The sequence below is a fragment of the Ciconia boyciana genome, chromosome 2 (assembly GCF_034638445.1).
Source record: "Ciconia boyciana chromosome 2, ASM3463844v1, whole genome shotgun sequence".
NCBI lineage: Eukaryota > Metazoa > Chordata > Aves > Ciconiiformes > Ciconiidae > Ciconia > Ciconia boyciana.
The window spans coordinates 21,791,404-21,815,149 of NC_132935.1; the positions used below are offsets into that span (position 1 = coordinate 21,791,404).

The 23,746-nt window shown below is 35.2% G+C and overlaps 1 protein-coding gene across 3 annotated transcripts in view; it reads right to left on the reverse strand.

The window, feature by feature from the left end:
* ZFPM2 (zinc finger protein, FOG family member 2) overlaps positions 1 to 23,746 on the reverse strand; it is a 324,995-nt gene that overhangs the window by 224,398 nt on the left and 76,851 nt on the right. For all 3 annotated transcript variants that reach the window (XM_072852051.1, XM_072852052.1, XM_072852050.1), the window contains one exon: positions 18,757 to 18,858. In XM_072852051.1, the coding sequence (XP_072708152.1) occupies positions 18,757 to 18,858 (102 nt within the window). The remainder of the gene's footprint in view (positions 1 to 18,756; positions 18,859 to 23,746) is intronic.

Consider the following 23,746-nt stretch of genomic DNA (forward strand, 5'->3'; position numbering starts at 1 on the left):
ACAACAGAGCCACAGAACCTGTACCTGTAACTTGGACATCTACAGACACTTTGAGATGCCTGCAGAGACTGTCACACTTCTAAAGAAAATACCCACAAAATCCCTTGGCGATGATACCATTTAAATGTCTTCATTCTTTACCTATAACATTTGGAAAATATAACTACAGCTTCTTACACAGGGATCAGATAAAAGGTTTGGGGTTTGGTCATGCATCATTATTCTCTGAAATATAAAGCAGTTCGTTGATATACTCTCTGATTGGCATTTAGTATACGGGATATACCCAGAAAACAAAGTTCTCACATTTGTTCAAACATACAGCCATATGCATGTATTCACAGAACTAGAGAGAGAGAGATTCTATCTATGTCGGCATTTCCAGGAACCTAAAATTTTGCAGTCCTTTTTCTTAAAAAACATCATTTAACCTTTCCAAAGCTACAGGTCTAAGGTCAGTTGCAGGCCACTCATTGGCAGAATCTATGTGATGGTGAAGTCTTCCTGCCATGTGGATGATGATGCCTCGTTGAAGCACCTTTTCCCCTACATGGCTATGCCCAAGAGGAGATGTCCAACAGCTGTTACGCTTTATGTCCATTCAGTGATGGTCATTCTCACTCACCTGAAGTCTCAGCACAAAATCGAAGAGCAAACTAATACTGGGCTAGAAGAAATCATTCCTTCAGACAGATCTAGTCCATAAAGTGTCATTTCCACCCTTGTTTTTTATTACTTGTCTATTGTACCCTCTAGCTTTCCATTTGCAACTGAACATACTGGACACGCCATAACTGGAAATACACCTCAGCACAGCCAAAGTTATAAATTTTCCTTTGAAACAAACTAGATGTGCTGCACTTTACAGACAGCTGTATAAAAGCAAAAGCTTTGGCTATGCCACAAGTTACTACGCCACCAAACCGTAAGGATTTAACTTTGACTTCTCCTTTTTTATTAATAGAGGCATAAGCATAACCCTCCAGGCATGAATGCCAGGAAGGCAAGGCAATGAGAATAAATGTTTAATGCTGTTGAATGGGCATAGCAACTGTACTCCCTGCCTGCAGCTAAATATTGCTACTACAAAGGCGTTCTTCCAGTTATTGCTACTAATAGTTGTTGCTGGGCAGGTATGTATATAGGAACTGTAGTTTAAAAGGGAGGAAAAAAAAAAGAGTGTAATCATTTTCTGTTGCAGACTAGAGTTCTGCTGAAGAAATTTAATCCTTTTTCCAATATGGAAAGAAGCCAATTGTGTACAAGTTTACTGCAATTTCAGTCAGTGTGTGAACTCCAATAACATTGATTATAACAATCCCTTCCTCCTCCCTTCAAAAAAAACAAAGAAAAACCCCACCCAAATAGGCTACTCGGACCAATAAATTCTTCCCTCCATCTTTCCCTCCCCCACAAGTTGTACCTTCAATACAGCCAGAACTTCCCAGATCAGAGGACACTGTCAGCGCAGGCTGACCAATCTCAGAGGGTTTTTTTTTTCTTTTTTTCTTTTTTTTTTTTTTTTTCCAAGATACTCAGTGTTAACAGCTTGAGGGGGTTCAATCAGCACTGCTTTGATCTCGGCTGGAACTATAATTATTTAACATTGTTACAAGGATTTCTATAATCCATCCTACCATTAAATCCCTTTTACACCCTCATCTTCTGAAGGCTAATCTGCATCCGTACACTCAGTTTGTCTCTTCAGCTGGTTTCATCAGGCTCTGGCATTCTCCAACATCCAGAGTGATGGTTCTTTTTTTTCTAATGAAATCATTTTCTTTCAAATTGAAAAGCGCAAAAGGTCTTGTGCATTTGCTACCTTTTGATGAGATAGCTATATAACACCAATATAATCCACTGTTTGCTGCAAACTTCCTCCCAATTTCATAAAATTCATTTTCTCTGTGGTGTTTTCATTGAATTGATGATACATATGCGTGTGTTATATACATAGCTGAGGAAAAAAAAAAATCAAATGAACACCAGCAGATGCTCTTTGAAAATACAGCAAAGCCAAGAATAGTAATAGTGTGCTCATTTCTCACTATACTCTCCTTGATAAATACCATAGGAAACACTGTATCCAAACTTGGAAAGCTAGGTAAATAAATTTTGAGTGCTTGAAGAGAAAACGGAAATATTTTATAATGTATGAAAGACAGACACCACATGGAAAAAGGACTTTAACAGAATCAAAGGAAATAAATGACAGAAAGAGAATGAATACAGAGCAGAGTAAAAATGAAGAGCATGAACAAAATCAGACCAGGAATATAAAAGGAGATGAACAGAAATTATGAATGATCAAAAGGAAACAGAAAGAACAAAAAGCTTTTCTTTTTTTTTTATTTTAAGGAAACGAAACTTGACAAGGAAAATTACATTTTTCAGCACATGCGTACGAGTACATTGAGGAAAATGCCTCTTTGCTGCATGTGTTTTTGTCTGAATAATTTGTTAAGCAACCAAAATGTAAAGACATTTGCTCCCCTAAGCACTGCTGGACTGTCACCTTGATAGCCACTGTGCTGTGACCGTCTGCGTGTGTGAAGGGGAACACAAATGCAGGCAGGAAGGTGGGGATGACAAATACAACAGGTAAGTAGCATTGGGCCACCATTACAAGAGAGAACCACATATAAGCTTAGGTGCTACAGTTTTCACATGAAGTAAATTTATTCAGATAAATAATCTCATGCCCTCTATCTCACAATGCATATGTATAAGGTTAATTAAAAACAGTATATATGGACTTGTTTTATTATTACAAATAATTGCATAAGGAAGGCAAAAGGTGAACAGCAGGTAGTGTCTGTGCAAAAGAAAAATTGAAGAAATAAAGTCGATGAAAAATACAAACAGGATGGGCCAAATTAAGAAACTCACATAGAGAAAATAAGAGCTTTAAATGGGTAAATTTTCTTTTATTCCCTTTAACTGCTAAGATAAGGTTTAGTTATCAGCTGACACTTGGGAAAATCATCAAGCAACAGTCATAATTCTAAAATACTGCTTGGATTTAGCTAATAATTAAAACAATAGGCAGTAGATTCAACTGGTTTTCAGAAGAAGAAACTAAGAGCCACTGATGCTTCACACAGGGTATTTCAGAATACCCCTTCAGTCAAATTTATGGCACTTTTGTATTTAAAAGAAACTGTAAAAGATAACAAAAAATATTAACTGTTTCCTTTAAGAAAAGATTTGTCCTTAGGAACATTTTGAACACTATATATCACAATCTTTTTCTGTCCCTGGGCAATATTTTAACATCTTCTCCTCTCAATTCATAGTATTAGTATAATCCTATATATAGTTACAGCAAAAATATATACAGTTACAGCACAAATCTTACTACTAGCAAATAAAATAAATTCAAGACTCACGTGCATTATGCCAACACAAGACATTCACAGCTGTAATTAGAGCCATGAAATATGATGGGGTTTTTAAACTTGCAGAAGTTTAAAATTGCAGAATCCAAATGAGTTATCATTTAAAAAAATTAACGTGTTATGTAAGACCTTACTATCCCACTACTGACAATTAAGTTGCTGTGAAATGAACAGCAGCCTCAAGATTTAGCTCCTACTTCTCAAAAGAAAAAACTATTCATTTTTAAAAGTATATATGAGTCAAAACATCTTGTATATTAAGATAAGTATTTTAATAAAAAATGTTTCAAAATACGAAGGAAGTTAGAAAATCAAGCAAATCCATGAAACAATGTTCTGTAACTAGCAGAAACTCAAGAAGTTACAATTTGAAGTCCTTATTTATTGTATTCAGAATTCAGGGTCTTACTGAAGTAATTTACTCAACCTTTAAGGCCCTTTTACATTGTCAGAGGAGTGGAAAGGGGCCCTTAGCATTGCTTCAATTTGCATCCCTATTAATTTGTGCAAGCTAACAGTTTGCTGAGTGTGTAGGAAGTACAATGATAAAGGCAGCTCCTTCCTGGAAGAGCTTATGACCTAAGGCCACAGCCCTACAAACACTTACATGTGTGCTTAAAGCATGCGAGTAGTTCTTTCTTTGTTTAATGGCATGCTCATATGCAAAATTAAAAGTTTGTAAATGCTTTGCAAGATGGGAGCCTAGAAGACCAAAAACATTCTTCTAAATGTAGATTTTTTTTCTTACTACCTGGAGAGGAAAAAAAAATAATTAAAAAAAGACTTATTGATCCTACATTCAAATGCCAGTTTAGACTGGAAAAATGGATTGAAGCATGTATTTTTTGCACTGTTCTGTGAAGTCTTTTTCTTGGAGACTTAAGATACTTTCAAATGCTCAAAAGTATACTTGTTCCTATCTCCTATTAATAACAAAGTCCAGGCAGATGAACGCTCCCCTGGTGACTGTGGCTAACAGTCTTTCTCCTAAAAAGTAAGTGTATTTGTGAGTCTTATGCAAATGATATATGCATTCATACATTAACTAGTCACTGATAGACTAGGTATTAACTCCATTGGCATCAATGTGTACTTTTCTATTTACTTCAACAGGACCAGAAATTTTAATGGTATATTTTGAGATCCTTAAGTTTAAAGACCAAGTTTGACTACCAAGTTTGACATAAAATAATAAATTTCTGCCCGCTGTTAAAATTTAAATTAGCATAAGTAATTGCTGAATTTGGGCATATAGCTGTCTAATGGTATCCACAGTGCTTATTACCACATTTCTGGAGAGAAGACAACATTAAACTTAGTGATATTTGACAGCATGTTACTCTACAAACAGTCCCCTGACATCCATAGGGCATCACAGGGAGTGATGAGTACTCCAACTGAAGGTGGCCATGTTAGGTTACAGTAGTCAGCTTCAGTATTTGGTATTCTTTATTTATGCATACAGACTGCTTAATATAGATAAAGCAAAGCTCTGACTGCTGGTGAGCAAAATAAAGTCATATTTCACAGTTATGATGTCATCAAAGGACTATATTTCATGGCTATAACATCGTTGCAAATATATACATAAAGTGGTATCCCCAAGGAGCACTACTTGCTAAGTCTGCCTGAGGTCCAGCAAGGTGGACCTCCTTAAATTCCATTTAATGTACATTAAGATTTGAATATCAAGGAAGTCTAAATAGCCTGAGGGTATAAAAGGCATTCTGAGTTTCATACACTGTAGCATACTTGCCATATTACATGAATTTTTCTATATATTATGTGCTGTGTTATCTTCAATTCACTCTTTTTAAATTTCAGCACACTATTTTCCTTTTATGCATTTATCTGTGCATATATGCTTTATATATTATATGTAATTACAAAATTACAACTCAAGTGAATCTCACATAATATATAAACTATCATTGATGCAGTCTCAGAATTTCAGATCTTGAAAATAGAATTTGATTACTTTATTCATTCTAAACCAATATCACTGTAATATCAGCCTTAAGCAATACGGGCTGCTAAAATCATTTGGTTCCATTTTTCCAAAACGGAAAACTGATAGGATTATTTTCGTGATAAATTAATTTTACCATGTAATTGCAATTATGACTTCTAATTAATGAATGGTTTCAGCCTCACTAACTAGGTCAGCATTTTTCTTTTAAAAATATATAATTTTTCTCTTTAGATAAGCATCATGATATGTCCAAGCTTTGGGGAAATGCACATAGCATTTTTATAGGGCAATGATCCCAGAAGCTGAGAAATGGTGAAAGTAATGTGACACGCCTTGCTACATATTCAAGCAATTTTTTGTCTCTTTTATGAGAAAAATTAAAAAGCAAGCAGATGGCAAAAGGCTTTTTATTAGGGAGGATCACAGTTTGTAAGTACTATTAGAGTACTATTAGAGTACTATTTAATTTCCTGACTGAGTTTCCCAGTATGTAGAACACTGAACAATGTGAGATGAGTGAATCAGTAGAACAACTAATCTATTGCATCATGCCTGTCAATATGCATATGACGTTGTAAAATACATTGACAAGAGGCAGAATTCAAGGAGAACAGGTTTTCTGTAATCAGTTGTATTCCTACAGCAAAGTATTAAAGGAACCCGAAGCGTACTTCGTGCATCATGTAGGACAGAGTCCAATGCTCTTTCATCGTCCACTGCTCTGTCAGATCACGTGTTTGAAGGTACCACAGCAATATGCAAGAACATTTCTCCAGTGTCCCCTGAAGATGCCCTCTGGCATATATATACCATTTTAAATTCTACTTTGTTCCTCTCCCATTCACATCCCTGTCAACAACCTTATCACACCGTTCTTCGATTCCAGATGATTCACGCATTGTGGCATGAAGATACAGAAAAGAAAATTAAGTAAGTTGTAACTATTAAAACAAGGATTAGCAGGACGAGATGAGAGAAAAATCATTTCCTTGGAAGAGGCTCAAAATTTGATGGCTAAAATGTTATGGATATAGTAATTAAACTAAATGCTAGCTCTTATCGGACTGCAACACACCAAAATGTCTGTTGTTTTGTTGTAGGTTTTTTTCTTTTTCTGCTGCTAGAAATATTCATATATTTAGGGAGCACCTCTTAAAGAAAATTTCCATGAAAAGTTGAGATCCAATACATACTTTGAAAAGTAGTCAATATCAAATGCTAAGCAGTTCTGTAACTGGAGAAAAAAGTTTTTTTCTGAGAATAAGTCAATAAAAATAAAGAAGTACAAATCACAACAGTAAAAGTATTAAGTAAATAAAGTTTAAAATTATACATACTTTATCAGATTGAAACAAATAATATGAAGCATTTACAATGTTGTATTACACAAACCTTGAAAACAGAACTATATTACACCTAAGAAAACTCTCAGTGAATGCTTATCATGAGTGCTGTCCAGATAGTCTCATTTTTTTAATGAGAACTAGTATTTATTTATATATGCAAGCCAAAGATTTATGAACTGATTAGTGGTTCTGGCACCATTGCATAAGTATCAAACTTCAGATAACTTAATGAAGGGTTTTTTTCACACAATGATGTAATTTGAAATTCAGTCTCCTTTAAGAACCACCCAGTCCAAAATGCATATATGCACCACTCTGGAACAGTATGTCCATAGTATACATTGTACTGTCTTTCTAAATTATCCACAATAATCCATCATTGTGGTTTTATTCTGATGAAGCATCTTTAAAATCAACGCAACTATATTGCCATAAAATCAGAGCAGCACAGACCTGAATGAGCCCACCTTGAGTATTTTCTCTAAGTAAAATATTATTTTTACAGCTTTATCCTCAATCTTTGAAATATATCAGCCAATATTTTTTTAATAACAAACAATAGACCAATGCATAATCCTGCACTACTCACTTAAGATAAAATTATGTAAAATACTGGAAAGTTTTTCTATCTGTAATCCCCAAGAATATGTTATGAAGTCAAGTATGGCTGTTCAAGTTTTCCAGCTTGAATACATTGCTCAACGGTCTTGAGGGAAACAAAGGGGAGCAAAGGGAAAGAGTAAGCTATGATGGGACAATTTGGTTCCTTTTTTCTGTAACATATCATAAAAGATGCAACAGATACACTGGATTGGTTGCCCACAGTGGCAAACTAGGCATACACAAGCATCTTCTCCACAAATACGATTTAATATGCTATAGATTAAAAATAGTTTCTGGAATCAGCCCTGATTATTAAAAGCACATTTGGAAAGCTTTGAAATTTTTTTTTTTTTTTTTTGGGGGGGGGCGGCAAAAACAAACCAGGAGCTCAGATGTCCTCTACGCAATTGTTTTAGAAGGTCTAAGCTAAGCAGCTGACTGCAGGAAAAACTAGGAGCAGTGGCCATTGCGCAGTCACAGCTTTCCAAACATAGGCTTTAATCCTTATTACTTCTGCCTGCCAAATATCAGCATAGGTATATTACTAGTTTTAACTCTGGGCCATAGTTCTGAATATTTGGTTCTGGGTTTTCTCACTGATTCCACTAGAATATGTTTAAATAACTAAATACTTTGTAAATAAACAAAAATGTAGTCTGATGCTATTAAGACAACCATGCTTACTTTTGCCATGTTGGTGAATAAGTGCTGAGTGATTGCATGAAAGAGTTTATTGTAGCTTTTCTGTATGATGACCATAACTGCACTTTACAAAGATTGTTTGCACACAGCCTTGTCTGAAGCCTACATCTAGGAGAGAAAGTAAGATCTACTATGCAATCCACATCCTTCTTTTGACCATGCAATGGTAAAGCACCCTAAAAAATGAAGTGTGATAATTAAAAACCTAAACCCAAATGTGTGCTAAGCTGGTCTCACTGAGCTAAACACAGATACTGAGAAAGTCAAGGTCACAACTGAGAGAGGAATTCTGCCCTTAGGATTCTGTTGCAGTCCCACGACCACAATGTCCAGTTTCCTCTTCCGACTCTGTACCACTCTGAACTGTGTAATTTTTGGGGTAAACACTAGTATCCAGTTTGTCACTCACATGGCACATTAAATTTTACTCTCAGCAAAAGCTGGGTCTTTCCAATGGAGGTACAATGGTTCCTGGTGATAACATTTTTGTTGTTTTAGTTGTATTATTCCAATTTTTATGTTACGATGTCTTAAGAGTAAGTAAAGCAGTTTTCAAAGGGGTAGGAGGAAAATGTATTTTGAAAACCAAAATATTTTCTTTAATGATATGCTGGACACAGGATACATCACTGAAACCAACTGAAACCTGCTAATTTAAGAAATAAAGTCACTAGCATCTCTCACTAGGTGTTTGCATCCAACTGCTGGACTACAGCTTTGCATGGTAAATAACACTATGTTGTGTATAAAGTTCAATATATTAACACATCCGTCCTGCAATTGTTCAAGCCAGTGTTGCTATGCAGTATTCCACATGCAATAATCTTAGCTGAATTAATGAGAAAAACACAACAAAGAACAAAATAGTTGTGGACCGATTACATGTTCCTTTTGATTCTATCCCCATCTGTTTCCAAAACCAGACATTGTTTCCTAGTCCTTTGCAATTACCAGGGTGTTATATTGCCTTTATGGCCAAACTACAGTGGAGACAGCTGAAAAGTGCAAAGCTTTCTGCCAGCCTCTGCAGGTCCCTTAGTGCATGAAACTACAAGAAACAATGTATTGTAATGCAGATGTTCATTGATTCCCTGCAGAATTTCACAGACTAGGAGTCCTTCACTGTGTCACCTACAGGGATTTGTACTTTACATAATATCCACTATATAGCGTATCATGTCCAAAGCGAAGTACCTAGTGAATCTGATCATTCGTCCCTTGCACATGCCCTTCTTGGCTATCAACTTTTTTCAGAGAACAAGTCTTTTGTGCTTGAAACACAAATACCAATCAAAATAGAATACATTTCTAATGTGTATCACCCTTCATTCAGAGTTCAATGCCTTTTACGACTCAGGCCAATGTTCTTGCCTCATGCTGGACAGACAAAAGCGCAAAAGAATTTAGAAAGATACCGGATCAATATCAAGTCTACCTACTCTAGAAACTTGCCCACTAGCAGATTAAGATGGTTTCCAAAGAACAGTTTACACCTAACACACCAAAAATGAAAAGCCTTGCTACGTCAAGTAAATATGTCACAAATGGGTAAATAAAGGCCCAGGAATAGTAAATGAATACCATCAAACTAAAAACTAATAGACTTGAAGGTTTTAGATAGTTTCACTTTTCTGAAGCATTTTGACTAGCATGAAAATGAAGTTTTGCATTTGAAAATATTCTAAAAGGCTAATTGTTTAAATAAAATTAAAGTTCGCCAAATGTGAAATGTACATATGAGAAAAAGTTACTTCTAAACTAGGTTCATTTCTACAGTGACTAACTTTGAAATTAAATTTAAATTCACATATATGTGTTAACTATGTGAAACAACGATAAGGAAATGGCATCCCAACTTGACAAAACAGTTGGAATGCCTCACAAGGGCTCCAGTATTCAGTGATGAACTCGCTGCTTTTTGATATTTTAAATTGCAAGTCAAATGAGGTAATGCTTATCTCCAAGTTTACAGATTCCTACTATATTTGAACCTTGAATCACGAAAGGGATGCTACAGAAGTCACCATAACAAGTGACGTCAAGATGGGAAATATCTCTTAGTTTTCAAAATTTAGTACTGCCTGTTCACATGATTTTAGGGGAATTGTATTACACCTCAATTTTCTCTTAAAGCCTTGATGACCACTGTTTCTGGCTAGTGGGCATCATTTCATTTTGTCAGGTGTGACCATAAATCAAAATTCTCCCCATGACTTGACTTTATCTATTACGCATGCTCAGTAGGTCATGCAACAGCCTGTTTACCACAAAAGTCAGATTTGCACATGGGAAAGATGACAGCAAAGGTTCGGTTGCTACTTCCGTGTGAGTTCACGCAGCCACTCTCACTTTCTCATCTTTCAGGCCTGTACAGGAAGCAGTCTGCCAACAACATCAATTGCCTTGAAGAACAGCCGATTTCTGTACTAAGTGTGTCTGTTAAAGGTAAAGGAAGGTTAATTACATGTGCCAAAGAATGGTTCTGGGCACTAAGGCCAACTAGGGCCATATTTATGTGCTGGGAGACTTCATTAGCCTTTGAACAGGTAACTGCACACAAACTACCTCTGGAGAATGCTCCCTGCAACACTTTAACTCCTGAACCTTGGGATCTACTTGGGAAGAGTGTCAGCTGGCCTCAGCCAAAATCATGCCAGGGACCATTTTAACACTTCACAAGTATATACTACTCAGCTTCTGCCACTACTGAATTTACTAACGCAGGTGTAGCCTATGTTTCCTTACAGCTGTTAGCCCTGCCCTGCATCTTCTCACGAAGAGACAGCAATGTGCTCATCACATAAAAGGAGAGAGGTGAGGGCCTGAGAAGAGGAAGCAGCTGCTACAGCCAGCAGAATAATTCATCAATCCCAGCTGGTCACGCCAAGATGGATATCCTGGTGCTCCGATAAATGGTCCCAGGTTATACACTAAGCAGGACTTTTAAAATATCATATATTTAAAATCATTTGATTATATAAGAATCTCAGCTTTTGTTACAAAAAAGGAGGAGGAGGGCAAACCTCAAGAGTTCACGCTTTTAGCAGACATTTGGCAGTGAGTCCCAATGATGTATGGATGAAGTCTATAAATTACAGGCAACAACTACAGCATAAAGGCCAAACAAGTTGAATATAGTGCAAGAGTACTTGGGAAACAGTGGTTTTAGTCAATCAGACCTAAAATGGAATAATGCCTTGAGGAGTTCTGCAGATAGAATTTCAGGTCATCAACGCAAATCTGGGCTACACATGGACTGGGAACACTACAGCCCTTGAAGACTTGGATCAGTTCTATATACAAGACTGAAAATTATTTGAAATCCTGCATTTAACACACAGGTGTGGTGACCTCTTAAAACAGCTCCAGTATCAGAACCCAAACCACGAAGCCAGTGGTCCACTAGCATTTACTTCACCTACCTTAATAGTATTCAAGTGTCAAAACAAGACCCGCAGTGCAAGGGTTAACGTGATGACCATTACCCCCTTACTTTTGCTATTCTTGTGTCCACATGGCCTCCTCCTAGTTCCCAACCAGTGATGGAAACCAGATCAAGATCCACAGAAATCTTCCGCTGCTCCTCCAAGGTCCCCTCCCAACCCCCAGTATGGGAGCCTGGCTCTCCGCTTTTCATCCAATATCCACTTCACTACAGAAGATTTATTTAGACTGCCTCTTGTTTCATAAAGGGCTCCAAAAGTCTGTAGTGATTTTTGACACTTTGTTATAATGTTTCTATGACCCCCCCCACCCCCTCCTCACATACCACACCACCACCCAGCCTCATTTTCATATGGATACAAAGCATCGGGATAAAATGATGGTTCATTATAGTGGTACAGAGCTCTTATCTTCATCCGGCAAGAGTCATTTCCTTCCAAAGATTGAAATGCAAATGTGAAAATTAATGATAACTGCATTATCTGATAGCAGAGATAATACCGATTCACTGTCAGAGTAACACACAGTCGTTCTATGATTTCCTCTGCTTCTTCACAATATTCTTCTTACTGTCAGACTATATCTATGGTTAACTATGTTTCATGGATTTTTGTTAATTTACATCAAATAGCATTTCCAAGATCTTATATCTACCACATTTCCACAATCAAAAAAGAAACGAAATCAGGACAGTAATCTCCAAGTCCTTCTTAGGACTGGTTTAAAAAGAAAGAAAGAAAAGAAGAAAAAAAAAAAGAAAAAATAAGTAAAAAGAAAAAAAAAAAGACTATCATCAATGTCTGTTTCCATCTTGCAGTGGGTCTACCAACCATTCCAGTCTATGTTATACACTTTTGCTTTGTAACCCAAACTGTTTATAGTATTACTAAATAATGCAGAGTAAACACAACAATCAATACATATTTACACTGATTCTTATGAATGGTTACAGGAAATCTATTCAGAAAAGCTTTTCAAACTACCTTTTATAGCAGGTAAAAATGTGAACCTGGCATGTCAGATGTTCACTAGAACCCTTCTGATCCACATCTTGCTAAAGCAATACACCAGAATTCACATGAAAGCCTGTTTCTCTCTATCTTTTATTAAACATTAATAGCAGCATAGCTCAGTATATAATTATTTCAAAGCACTATTTTATTTTCTGTTTACTATTTTTCTTACACTTTCTGATACATTTTAAGAAAAACACCAACCTGCAATAGTAATTAAAAGAAACTATACTGTGCTATATTTAACTATCCTTCTTACTTTTTTCAACAGTTCTCTGATGTATGTATATGAGTTACGATGAGTCTTCTGAGATGTAACGTGAGTTGTGACTTCATCCTGCTTTACTAATATCAATAGCAGAAGTTCTGTTGATTTACTGGAGGCAGAGTTTTACACATGGGGAACTTTCGCTTTATGTGGAGATGAATGTAAACAATACATAAAAAATTACCATAAAATGAAAACGAGAGTTTTAGGTCTTATTTTCCACTGCCTTTTTTTTTTTTTTTCCATTTTGGCTATGTGGACAAATCACATTTTCTCACTTTCTAAGAAAAATTCAGATACATTTCAAAAGAACTTCTCAGACTGACTTTCAAGACTATCCAACTCACAAAATCAGCACGTTCTGCAAGAAAGCTGTGCTCCTTTACGGCTATGAAAGTCAGAGCTCACATAGGGAATAAGGATGATCTAGTGACAGTACACTGCATGTGAATTAAGAAAACAGAGATCCAATTCCTCCTTAGGAGCAAGGTTTTCTGAGTGGCATCAATTTCACCTTTGTAAGTGCCCTATACTCAGTTCCCCAACTGCTAACACAAATAATATTTCTCTGTCTTAAAAGGCAGATACAACTTCACCAATGGCTGAAACACTCACTGGTTATTGCACCTCTGTGGGATGAAAGTCAAAAGAACTGAGCACACAGGATGATGGAGTGGGTTTTGAAAATCTTTTTGGCTTAGTCAGAACTAGAAAATTGTGTTCCATCTGTACAGTGACAGAACTTTCCCTTGCATATTACTCACAGAACAGGTATGGGATGTCTTCTACTGTATTGTTTTATTTCATCACTACAGAATAGCAGCATAGACTTTAGAAGAGCACAGAGATGTTATCATTCTTAACATAGCTTGAATACACAATTACTGGAGAAATAAAAATTGGGAGTTGCTTATGTGGAGGACTGATAGTGCTTATTAATTATAAATGCATCCAAAGGGTATAATGTTTATAAAAGTAATATATAGTATATTCATTCTTTCATTCCATCTTAGTTACAAGGAATTATCACGGTCAGCCAGTCTAAATTCTGGCCCAGTGGGATCTACCTCATTTAACAAGTCCAGTGTTTACCACACAACTGGATCGTGTCCTCTAGGAAAGTATGTCGTCCTGAATGTAAACATTTCTAATGACAGGTAAATGTCTTTTCATAAAATGTTCCAATAATTAACTTTTTAAGCACTAAAATCTGTTCTTTGTGTCTGAAATTGTGGAGCTTCAACATCCACTTAATCTTCTGATACTTTTGCTAGAAAGAGGTGCCCACCGTTACCAGATTTTCACTCTGAATTTAAAGTAGTTTGTAATCAGGTTGTCCTTTAATATTTTCTTTGATAAAATAAATAGGGAAAGGACCTAGACTTTTTCATAATACCAGTTCTTTCAACATCCTAGTGGCTCTTCTCTAAACCTGCTTCAAATTTTAACATCATTCTCTAAGTGTGAATGCAGGAGACAGAACCCTGTTTCAGCATCAAACAAGACTGCTAACCAGAGAAGCAAGATAATTTGAGAACCCACACAAATCCTTCAGCCACAGCTCTGTCATCTTTTGGCCTCAACTCTGGTTCACTAAATCCCAAGACTTTTTCAGACACATTGCTTTCTGTCGTAAAACTATTACCTTCTCGCAAGGACAAGACTTCATATTTAATTATAATGAAACTAAAATTTTGCTGCAGCTAACATGTCAAGTGATTCAGATCCTGCAATAGCAATACTTATCCATTATTCAGTATTTTCCCTGGATGGTAAACATAGTGCAAAGAACTAATATACTTTAGCTCATCATTACATATTAAGTTGGTTTTACAAGATCTATTTTTTCCATAAACCTATGTGGATTGGCATTCTTACTAATCCCTTCAATAAAAGGGTCTTACATCACTTATCCCATTCTTTCCAATGGGGCCACGGTCATGTGGACAAGTCCGTCATTATCCAGACCAACCTTGACTTACTGTTTTCGAACACATTCATTTCCTCTAGTATTCTAGAATTTCCAAATAATCTCAAAACTTTTTGAAAACTGAAGACTGATGTGGGACAGTGGGCCACCTAGCTCCTAAAAATGTTAAATTCAAACTATCAGATTACTTAAATTAGCTAGGATTTAGCAGGTTTAACACACTGATCAGTTGCTGATCAAACAAAAGTACAGTCATCACTTAAGGACAAATAGGTTTTCCAGCACAAATATGTTTTAAGCAGACCAGAAATATTTAAATTACTCTACCCTTTTTCCTGTCCACTGCAACTATTAGGAGTCCTGACTTGTAATAGATCAATACCAATTTTCTAATGATTTTTTTCTTACCACGTTTTAAAATGTCATCTTACTGTTATTAATGAAGCTACTGATAGATTTTTAGTTACTTTTTTCTCTTAGTCAGGTATTACAGTTCCTAGCATCTGGCTACATTAACTGTTTTCCCATTCGTTTTAAACTTGGATATTTTTTTGTTTTTAAATTCTCTTCTAGGTAAAGCCAACATAGCCTTCACTTTTATTATAGCTTTTGGAAAATGTAAAAAATTCTTCTTAAACACTTCCAAGTTATGATCCACACTTTTTCATTCAAATCTTTTCTCCCCTTCGATACAGTTCATATTTGCTGTCTCTTAAATTGACAAGTACAGTGGACTGAACTTGTATTCACCGATACAGGCATGACCACTGGATGATAAACAAGCACTAATTTGCAATTCTTTAAACAATTTTTCTTTATCTGTCAAGATGGCATATAATATATAATTTCCTTATATTGGGTTCAACAATATTTTAGTTGAGGAGCCTGGTATCTAAAATTTTCAGAGATTTTAAGGAAGTTCTGGTATGGAAGCACGGAACCTCTAGGATATTTCATTCATATTTCCCCAAGTTTAGGAGGTTTTTGTTCTTACACAGAACAGATACCCAGTAAAAAAGGGAATGATCCTATTCTCTCGTGTGATGTCTGTAGAAGACATGCAGGAGATCGACCTTTTGTTCATTACATGTTAAAACAGTAATCACTGGCCTCACATGCACTGATATCCTAGCAATAATACAAAGGCTATAGAACTATATACATCTGCATGTATCAAGACATCTATCTGACAGCAAACAGTATATTTAAGGTAGTAAAATGAACTCTGCTTCCATGTTTAAAGAAATAAGTCTTTTCATATAAAATTTGTTTAAGCCCAGTCTTGCTTTGCAGACTCTTGCTATTCCTTGGGCTTTTGTTGTTGGCTATAATAGAAAAAGAATCAGGTCCTTTACTGTGTGTCCATATACAACTATTGACCTCAGTTTCCGTTATTTCAGAGCAGCCTTCTCATTAAAAAGAATTTGTAAAAAATGAGGACAGAAACAATGAAAAATGAGGATAGTTTAAAAAACATTCAGGTAACACTCAAAGTGACTACACAGAGTTGGCATTATCTCTGCAATTCCTTGATGGTCAGTGAAGGTCACAAGACTGTGATCTGAAAGACTGCTTCAGCAGAAACTCTTTGAAGCTACAGCACATTTAACTTTAGATTTTTCTTCATAAAAATATTCTAATTACAAAGGCTTGGGAATGCATGCGAACCATTTAACAATACAAATTTTCAAACAAAATAAAACTCTAATTAATGCTGGAAGCTTAATTTTGACTCATTCGTGAGTAAGTTGTTGCTAATGAATAACTCTCAGAACTTCAGTCCCTGACAAGTACTGGCTCTGAACATAACAGTATGTTCTCTTAGTGCTAAAAAAGAAAAAAAAAATAAAATAATGAAACAGCTCTAGTATTTATATGAATCCTTGAGTTGTCACAGTTCACATTATCAGTTGACAGCAACTTATATCATGCAGAACACAGTCACTGTTGGATTCTGAGAGAGCTGCATCTCAGCAAGGAGACCAGAGGCAGACCAGATAATAAAGAATGCATGGTCACCTACTCTTTGAGGTAGCATCTCTAGTATAGGTTGGTAAAGTTGCTGAAGAAAGTTTTTAATGGTTCCATTTGTGCTGTGCTAAAATATATTCCTAAATAAGCAAAATATTTCATGCTTTGTTTTTTTTTCCAAAGATCTGAAAGAAGTTATCTTTGTACTGCATGGTCAAAAATGATCTTCTGTTGATTGTTTCTTTTTCCATATCAATAAATAACCAAATTCATTTCAGAAGCATGCATGATGGAGAGTATGGCATGTGGTATGTATCCATTCCTTTCTTCATACATATTATACCCTTGTAAAGAACCAATATTTAAATAAAATAGAGCTGCTTATTTCATGTTGGTGGTCATCAGTTTTCTGAAGTCAAGAGGAATTTTCACACATTCAGCTTTGATTTCCATCTTATCCCATGTCAAAGCTACCAATAAATATTACAAGAAATACACACATCTTACTGTTTAACTGAAATTTTTTTCCCAGCAAAAGAAAAAATACTCCTTTTACTCCATACTGTCATAAAAGATCTCTCTGAAACTTTTGTATAAGGTAGCTCATATAAAAAGCAGTAACAGCCCTCAAAATGCATATTCAACTATGTTGAAATACAGTAAAAACAAAAAAGCAACAAAAAAATTACCAATTTCACGTAGAGTTTATTTATAATGAAATTAAAAACAAGTCATATGTTAATCACTGACAGCCTTTATGTCTACTATGAAGCTGGAAAAGGCCATTCTGCTACATCCAAAGATGTCTTTTGTATTATTTTAAATGTACTGTAGTGTATTTTAATACTAAATCTTGTTTTCATATAATACCATAGTGCTTTACATAGAATATCAACTTATTTGTGTATTAGGATTAAAAACATTCTATATAACATCATAATAATTAGATATATTATGTCTTAATTTTTGTTTGCATTATATTTTCCAGCTACTGGTTTCAGAAAATTACCATTAGTTTTGTTCTTCTCTTCATGAAGAACATACAGTAATTTGCAAAATCAAGCAAGGATGAAAATGTGATTGAAATATAGGAATTTTTCCAATGAAATATTATTATTGCTTTATAAATGATTGATAGAACACTTCTGGAACTCTTTTCTGATGTGCTCATCCTTTTTAGGGAAAATTTCCATAAGAGATACAACTATTCTGAGAGTATGTTTGGCTTCAGATGCACATTTTCCAACAGCACTATTAAAATATAGTCAATATAATGGATTGTTAAGGCCCATTCCAGAGTCCATATCCATGAAAACATTGCATCGAATTCAACTGCAGAATTGCCTAATTGAGAAATACAATTTACCCCTTTGTCTTAGGTACTTTTAGAGTACAACAGAGGTTTTACATATTTATATTGAACAGATACTTGGAAAGTATTCCCATGTTACCATCACTTGTTATATCTTAGCAAGGTTATGCTTGCACCATCTTCGTACATAATAGAAAATGTTCCTGTGAATTACTGTTTTAATGTGAATTTCTAACACTTCATTGACTACAATCTAAGAGTTTCTCTTTCAACTGAAATCAATGACCAGGTGTGCTAAATGAGGCACTTTTAAATAAATCAGGCTGAAACAGGTAAACAAAGTCCTTGAAAATGTCAGTAGATACCATACCTATTTGTTAAGCTCAACATGTTGCTAAATGTAGGCACAAAGCTTGAGACACAGGCGTTTGGTTGGTCTTCTGGCCTCAGAAAACAACAGAAAAGCTTCTACCTTAATACAACCATGGAACTGAGAACTTACGCATAAATTTTAATCCTAAAATTCTAAGCAGCAACAACATTTTCCTTTACATCAACTACATACGTAAGGCATTTTATGTTAAACAATTTACAAAATAGTATAGCCCAAACCGTTTTTTACTCAAGAACTTTATCTTCGTACTTATCCGTCAATATCCTGGACTCCAAAGGATCATAAAAAACCAGTCCATTAAAAATCAATGCAAAGCATAATACATCTACTAAAATAATAATATTTTAAAATATTGAAATCTAGTTCAAGAAATTTCTCTTGGCTTTCAGTTGTTTTTTCCTACCTGGCCCATCCCAATCTTCAGTCTCCACAGCAAGCTGCCCTGGTTTCTCTGACCTTGCATCACCATCAGATTCTGCCGTCTCCTGGATGCCTTCTTCATTGCCTGAAAAAACAATCAAAGGAATACAGTATTGATGTATTTCAATAGTGACTTTTAGGCAGAGCTCCTACAATATCCAAACAATTGCTTGCATGCATAAGTGATAACATACATGTCTATAAACAGAGAGAAAATTTAAAAAATATTATTAGATACATAAACATCTGTGAGTTCCCAGTGACTCAAACAAGCCCTGAGTATCCAATCCTTCCAGTTCTGTGGAGAGACAAATCTTGGAAATCAGTGTTTACTCCATATGCTTAAAAAACAGAATCACAACTTGCACCTAATTCTGTAAACCAAAGCACAAAAGGTCATTAAGTTTGTATGCAGAAATGAAAGAAAGAAATCAGCTTGTTACTCCCCAGGAACATATGCTTTCAGTTACGTGTTTTCTTGAATTGACACATAACTGTTTCTTATGCATTGCAGATTAATGACACTCAGTACAAAAATATGGTCCACTAAACATTCTGGCTTTTCAGGCAACTAGTGGAGATCTACTCTGTGGTATTTAGGCATTTAAGGAATTTGCCCTTAAAGGTTATAAGCTACCAGCAAGTCCCTATCAAGCTAAAAAAATGCAACATTTCTGATTAATTTAGAATTTTCACCAACCAGAAGTACCTGAGAACATCTGTCGGCCTTCAGTAACTAACCACTATAAGGTTGTATACAGGACACACTGAACATTATGATAGGGTTAAATTTTTAGAGATGACTGTTTAATTATTATTTGAAGAATTCCTTGTTGAAAATGCAGTTATTTCACTTAAACAAAGATTCTAGGCAAGCTCCATGCAAAAATACTATGAAATAACCACTACAAAAAATTATATTGAAGGTGAGTGGTTCAGGTATTAACACAAAATAGTCTGGCCACAGTAATGCGTTAAATGACATGTCCAAGTGCTTATCTAGTCCAGTACTTTACTGCATTGGTAAGTTTTTTTTCACTACTAATCAATCCGAGAAATTCTTGCATAAGAAAATACTATGAAGAATGGAAAACTCAAACTTACACAATTAACTGTATCAGTCAAATAAGACTGAATTACGGTTTCATTTTTTTTAGCAATCTTGAAGCAAACTTTAAAAAAAACTGTGTCCCACAGAAAAGTGGCAGCACTAAAAAACAAATGCTGTATATTTTTGAATCTGAAAATCAGACTGTTGATTTGACAATAGCAGAGCAAGAAGGAGCAAAAAGCACAGCAATGAAGCAGTAACTTGTAATTTTTTCCCCACTCATGATAACAAAAGCTTTTATTAGCAACATAGGTAAAGAAATGTGATTACAACAAACCATGCCAGATCCCTGTACATTATCACTGGAGCTATATTTATACCAGATAAGCTTGTGACCCAGAGTTTTCAAGTACATGATTATATACAAACACTATAACGTATTAACTTCATGTGCACGTCTTGTAATAACACATTCTTCCTTGCATTCATAAAACAAACAGTTTTTTTAAATCCTAAGTATAAGAGCCTGGTAAACTACTTCTCACACAAACACAATATAGTCCAGTGTATTCATAGGCACTTAAAGCTAAAAGACATCACAAATACCTAGTATAGTTTTTCTGTTAAACACACTGCATAATTTTACCCAGGCATCTGAAGATCATGTGCTTCAGTTCAATCTGAAGTTAGTTTCAGAAGACCATCCTAAACATTCACATGCTGAAAAAGCTATCAAGTTTCTTATAAGTAGTCTTAACAATTATTTGCTTTTAACCAACTACACTATTTTGAATTAGCTTTTGTATATTTACCAAACAGGATTCTGCCTTTTTTTGGGTGGACTGAAGAACCTATCAGATATTTTTACCTTCATATTTCTACCTTCATAGCCACTTACAGCTGCAACAAATTGTTCTTTATTAAAGAGACACAAAGGACAATTTTCTAAGGTTCAAACCTGGCAAGATCAACTCCAGTTTTCTCCAAAATGTTGGAAAGCACTTCACAGCAAGGGCAATTCTGATCATGAGTTTCTAACTCAAGCTGTATAATCAGCATAGAAAGCTCTTAAAATGTTCTTTGCATGGAATTTTTATACTAAAGCAAATGTTTTTCTTTCACTGTAAACAATAGAACCCTATGGACTACATCAGAACAACAACAAAATTTAGAAATAATAAGAATTCTTTTAGATAGAGCCTAGACATGGAAAATTTTACCTCCAAAATATAGAAGTTTTTCCAGGTCATAATATATGCAAACCTGGTGTTAGCATGCAAATTTGAGCATTCTTTCAATCAATGCAACCAACCAGAACATCAAACAAACAAAACTATTAGAATTGGAAGAGGAGGAGAAACTTATGTGAAAAGATTGGGCTGAAGGGCAAAAGAAGGACAGAATTACAGCTAAGGTATACAACTTACAGCACACAGTAATTAAGTATTTGGGAGACGAGGAAAGATCTGAAAATTTATGTTAGCAGATGGCTTAACTTTTCATTAACTTGCTTTTTCAGCGTTTCATGAGGTATGGTGTTACGTGTTTTTCATAATCAAGTTTTCATGAATTAATGCATGTCCTGTGCAAACAAAGTAGAACAAAATGTGTAGAATTTACATTAAACTTTGTTTTGCATCTAGAATATCATTATCATTGATATCATTGATATTTTCTACTATTCATCAACTACCAAGTCCATGCCTTATAGACCTGAAATATCACAACACTGATTTCTCCTGTTCCCCCATACTACTCTGCCTCCATATTGAAGCAGTCTGCTTGTGAAACCAACAAATGGTACATTACTGTGGGCTTCAAAATCCATCAGTGAAGCAAGTCTATCCCAGGCTCAGCTGAGCGTCAAGGTCAGATGAAAATGGACAACCAAGTTAACCAATGTGCTGGAGACACTGCAACTTTAAGAAGCCAAAAGGAGGCTTAGCCCAAGAGCTGATAACAGAACACATCTCTCAAGCTTTTTTCTTTTCTTTACCCTCACTTAATGCTACTTTAGCAGCTAACATTTGTTTAGCACAAAGGAGTTTATTTCCTTACAGAATTTATTTTCTTTCCGTTGTTTACTCTTTTTGTTCATTCACTGACTATTCTCCAGTCTCAATAAGACTATTTTTTTATATTTATTTTAAAACTGATTAAATTTTTCTTCAATTTACAGGTGTAAACATTTAATTGGATCCAGGACATTTCTTTTTTCTTTCTTCCAAGTCAAATCAAGTTCTTTATGCTTTATATATACTACTCACTTTGCTACTAACCTGTTAATTCCCTTCTAATCCCATTGGTGTTTTTTTTTTCTCATGCTTATTTCTTCTCTTTGCTGCTCAATTACATGTTATATTTAAGTTAAAGGAGAAATAACTTTTCACCATCAACACCAAAGAGTGGTATAGAAGTACCAGCAATGATAAATGCTCTGAAATAAAGCAAACCTGCTTCTGTTCAAGTTTTTCCTTTTGGCAACTATGATCAGTAAATGAATTTTGTCCTTTAAAAGAACATTATTGCATGAAAAAAAAGACTCATATGAGCAAGAATCTCTAATATCATATAGCACGTTTAGTCATGAGTCAGTTAAGCCTACTGGACTTTCAGCTGTTTCTCTATATTTGGTATTAAAGCTACACTTTGGGGAGAATTCATCTCCTCTAACCTTAGATGTCTGAAAGTTAAGCTAGTCCAGACTAATTATGTAAGCGCTCCTATAGACAGGGAAGAGAGAAACTTCCACAGTGACTCATTCTATTTGAGGATGCCTGAGATACGAGACCCCTCCTGGTCTGAGATAGTTGAAATGAATCGTCCTCTGAAACACACCAGCTTAGACTAGGAACCTATCTTCAGCCAGCTAAAGTTAGGTGAAACAAATCTCTGCCTACAATAAAGTGCTGAACACACAAAACCCTGCTTAAATAGGAGAAAAAAAAATGTCTTATTCAAACAACTTCAATACTGTAATATGAACAAAATTTTCATCTTGACCTTACTATTTCTTACCAGCATTAACTGTTTCTGTTGCTCTTCAAAAACAGTTCAAAGTTTTTAATGTGTTTTTAATATCCTAGTGTTTATCCAATAGATGCAAGTGAACACATTAAACCACTGTAATTCAAGGTGGTACAGTTGGTCAGGGAATCTGAAGACTGTAAAAGAGACATATTAGCAGAAACATGAGAGGGAGAACTCTAACATATCTGACAACACTGACAAGGAGGACAAGAGAGACTTGAATATTAACAAGTAATTTCACTTTAATCTTTTTAACAAATTAAAGACTTCCCAATTTGTACTTAATCAGCTTGTACCACAAGTAGTTGTGGTATTTTAAAGAAGCACATGGGTTAGCAGTTCTTCTCAACCCTGCTGTTTTAATCCATGTTGTTCCTATCAATATTAGGCTCTTACAGAAAGTCTTGTACAATATAACTATTGAACTTTCTTGCCTAGGAACGTTATAGCAGCTGTTAGTCACTCTATAATGTATTTTGCAATCAGCTAAATCAACAAAGTATTTTTAACAATGAACAGTTCAGAACTGACAGATCTACTTTCTTGTTCACAACTGCTTATCACAGCATAGATATCATATATGTTTGCCAGGTGCTTCCTATAGTAAGGATACCTTCACAGAAGCCGCTTACAAAAGATAAGGTCATAAAAGAGATGAAAAATGTGCAAGCCTCATACACTCATGGTTTTATCATCAGACAAAATAGCTTTGGGTGAAGGACTGTTCCAGTCACAAACAGCACACAGCAGCTTATATTAGAGTGAGAGAATATTAAAAGTTTGAAATTCAGTTTGTGCTCATTCTTCCCGGCAGCATAAATGTAAACTTAAATTGTTAACATCCTAATACAGCTGTTCAGAGTGAAACATCACTTCTCAATTATAATAAATC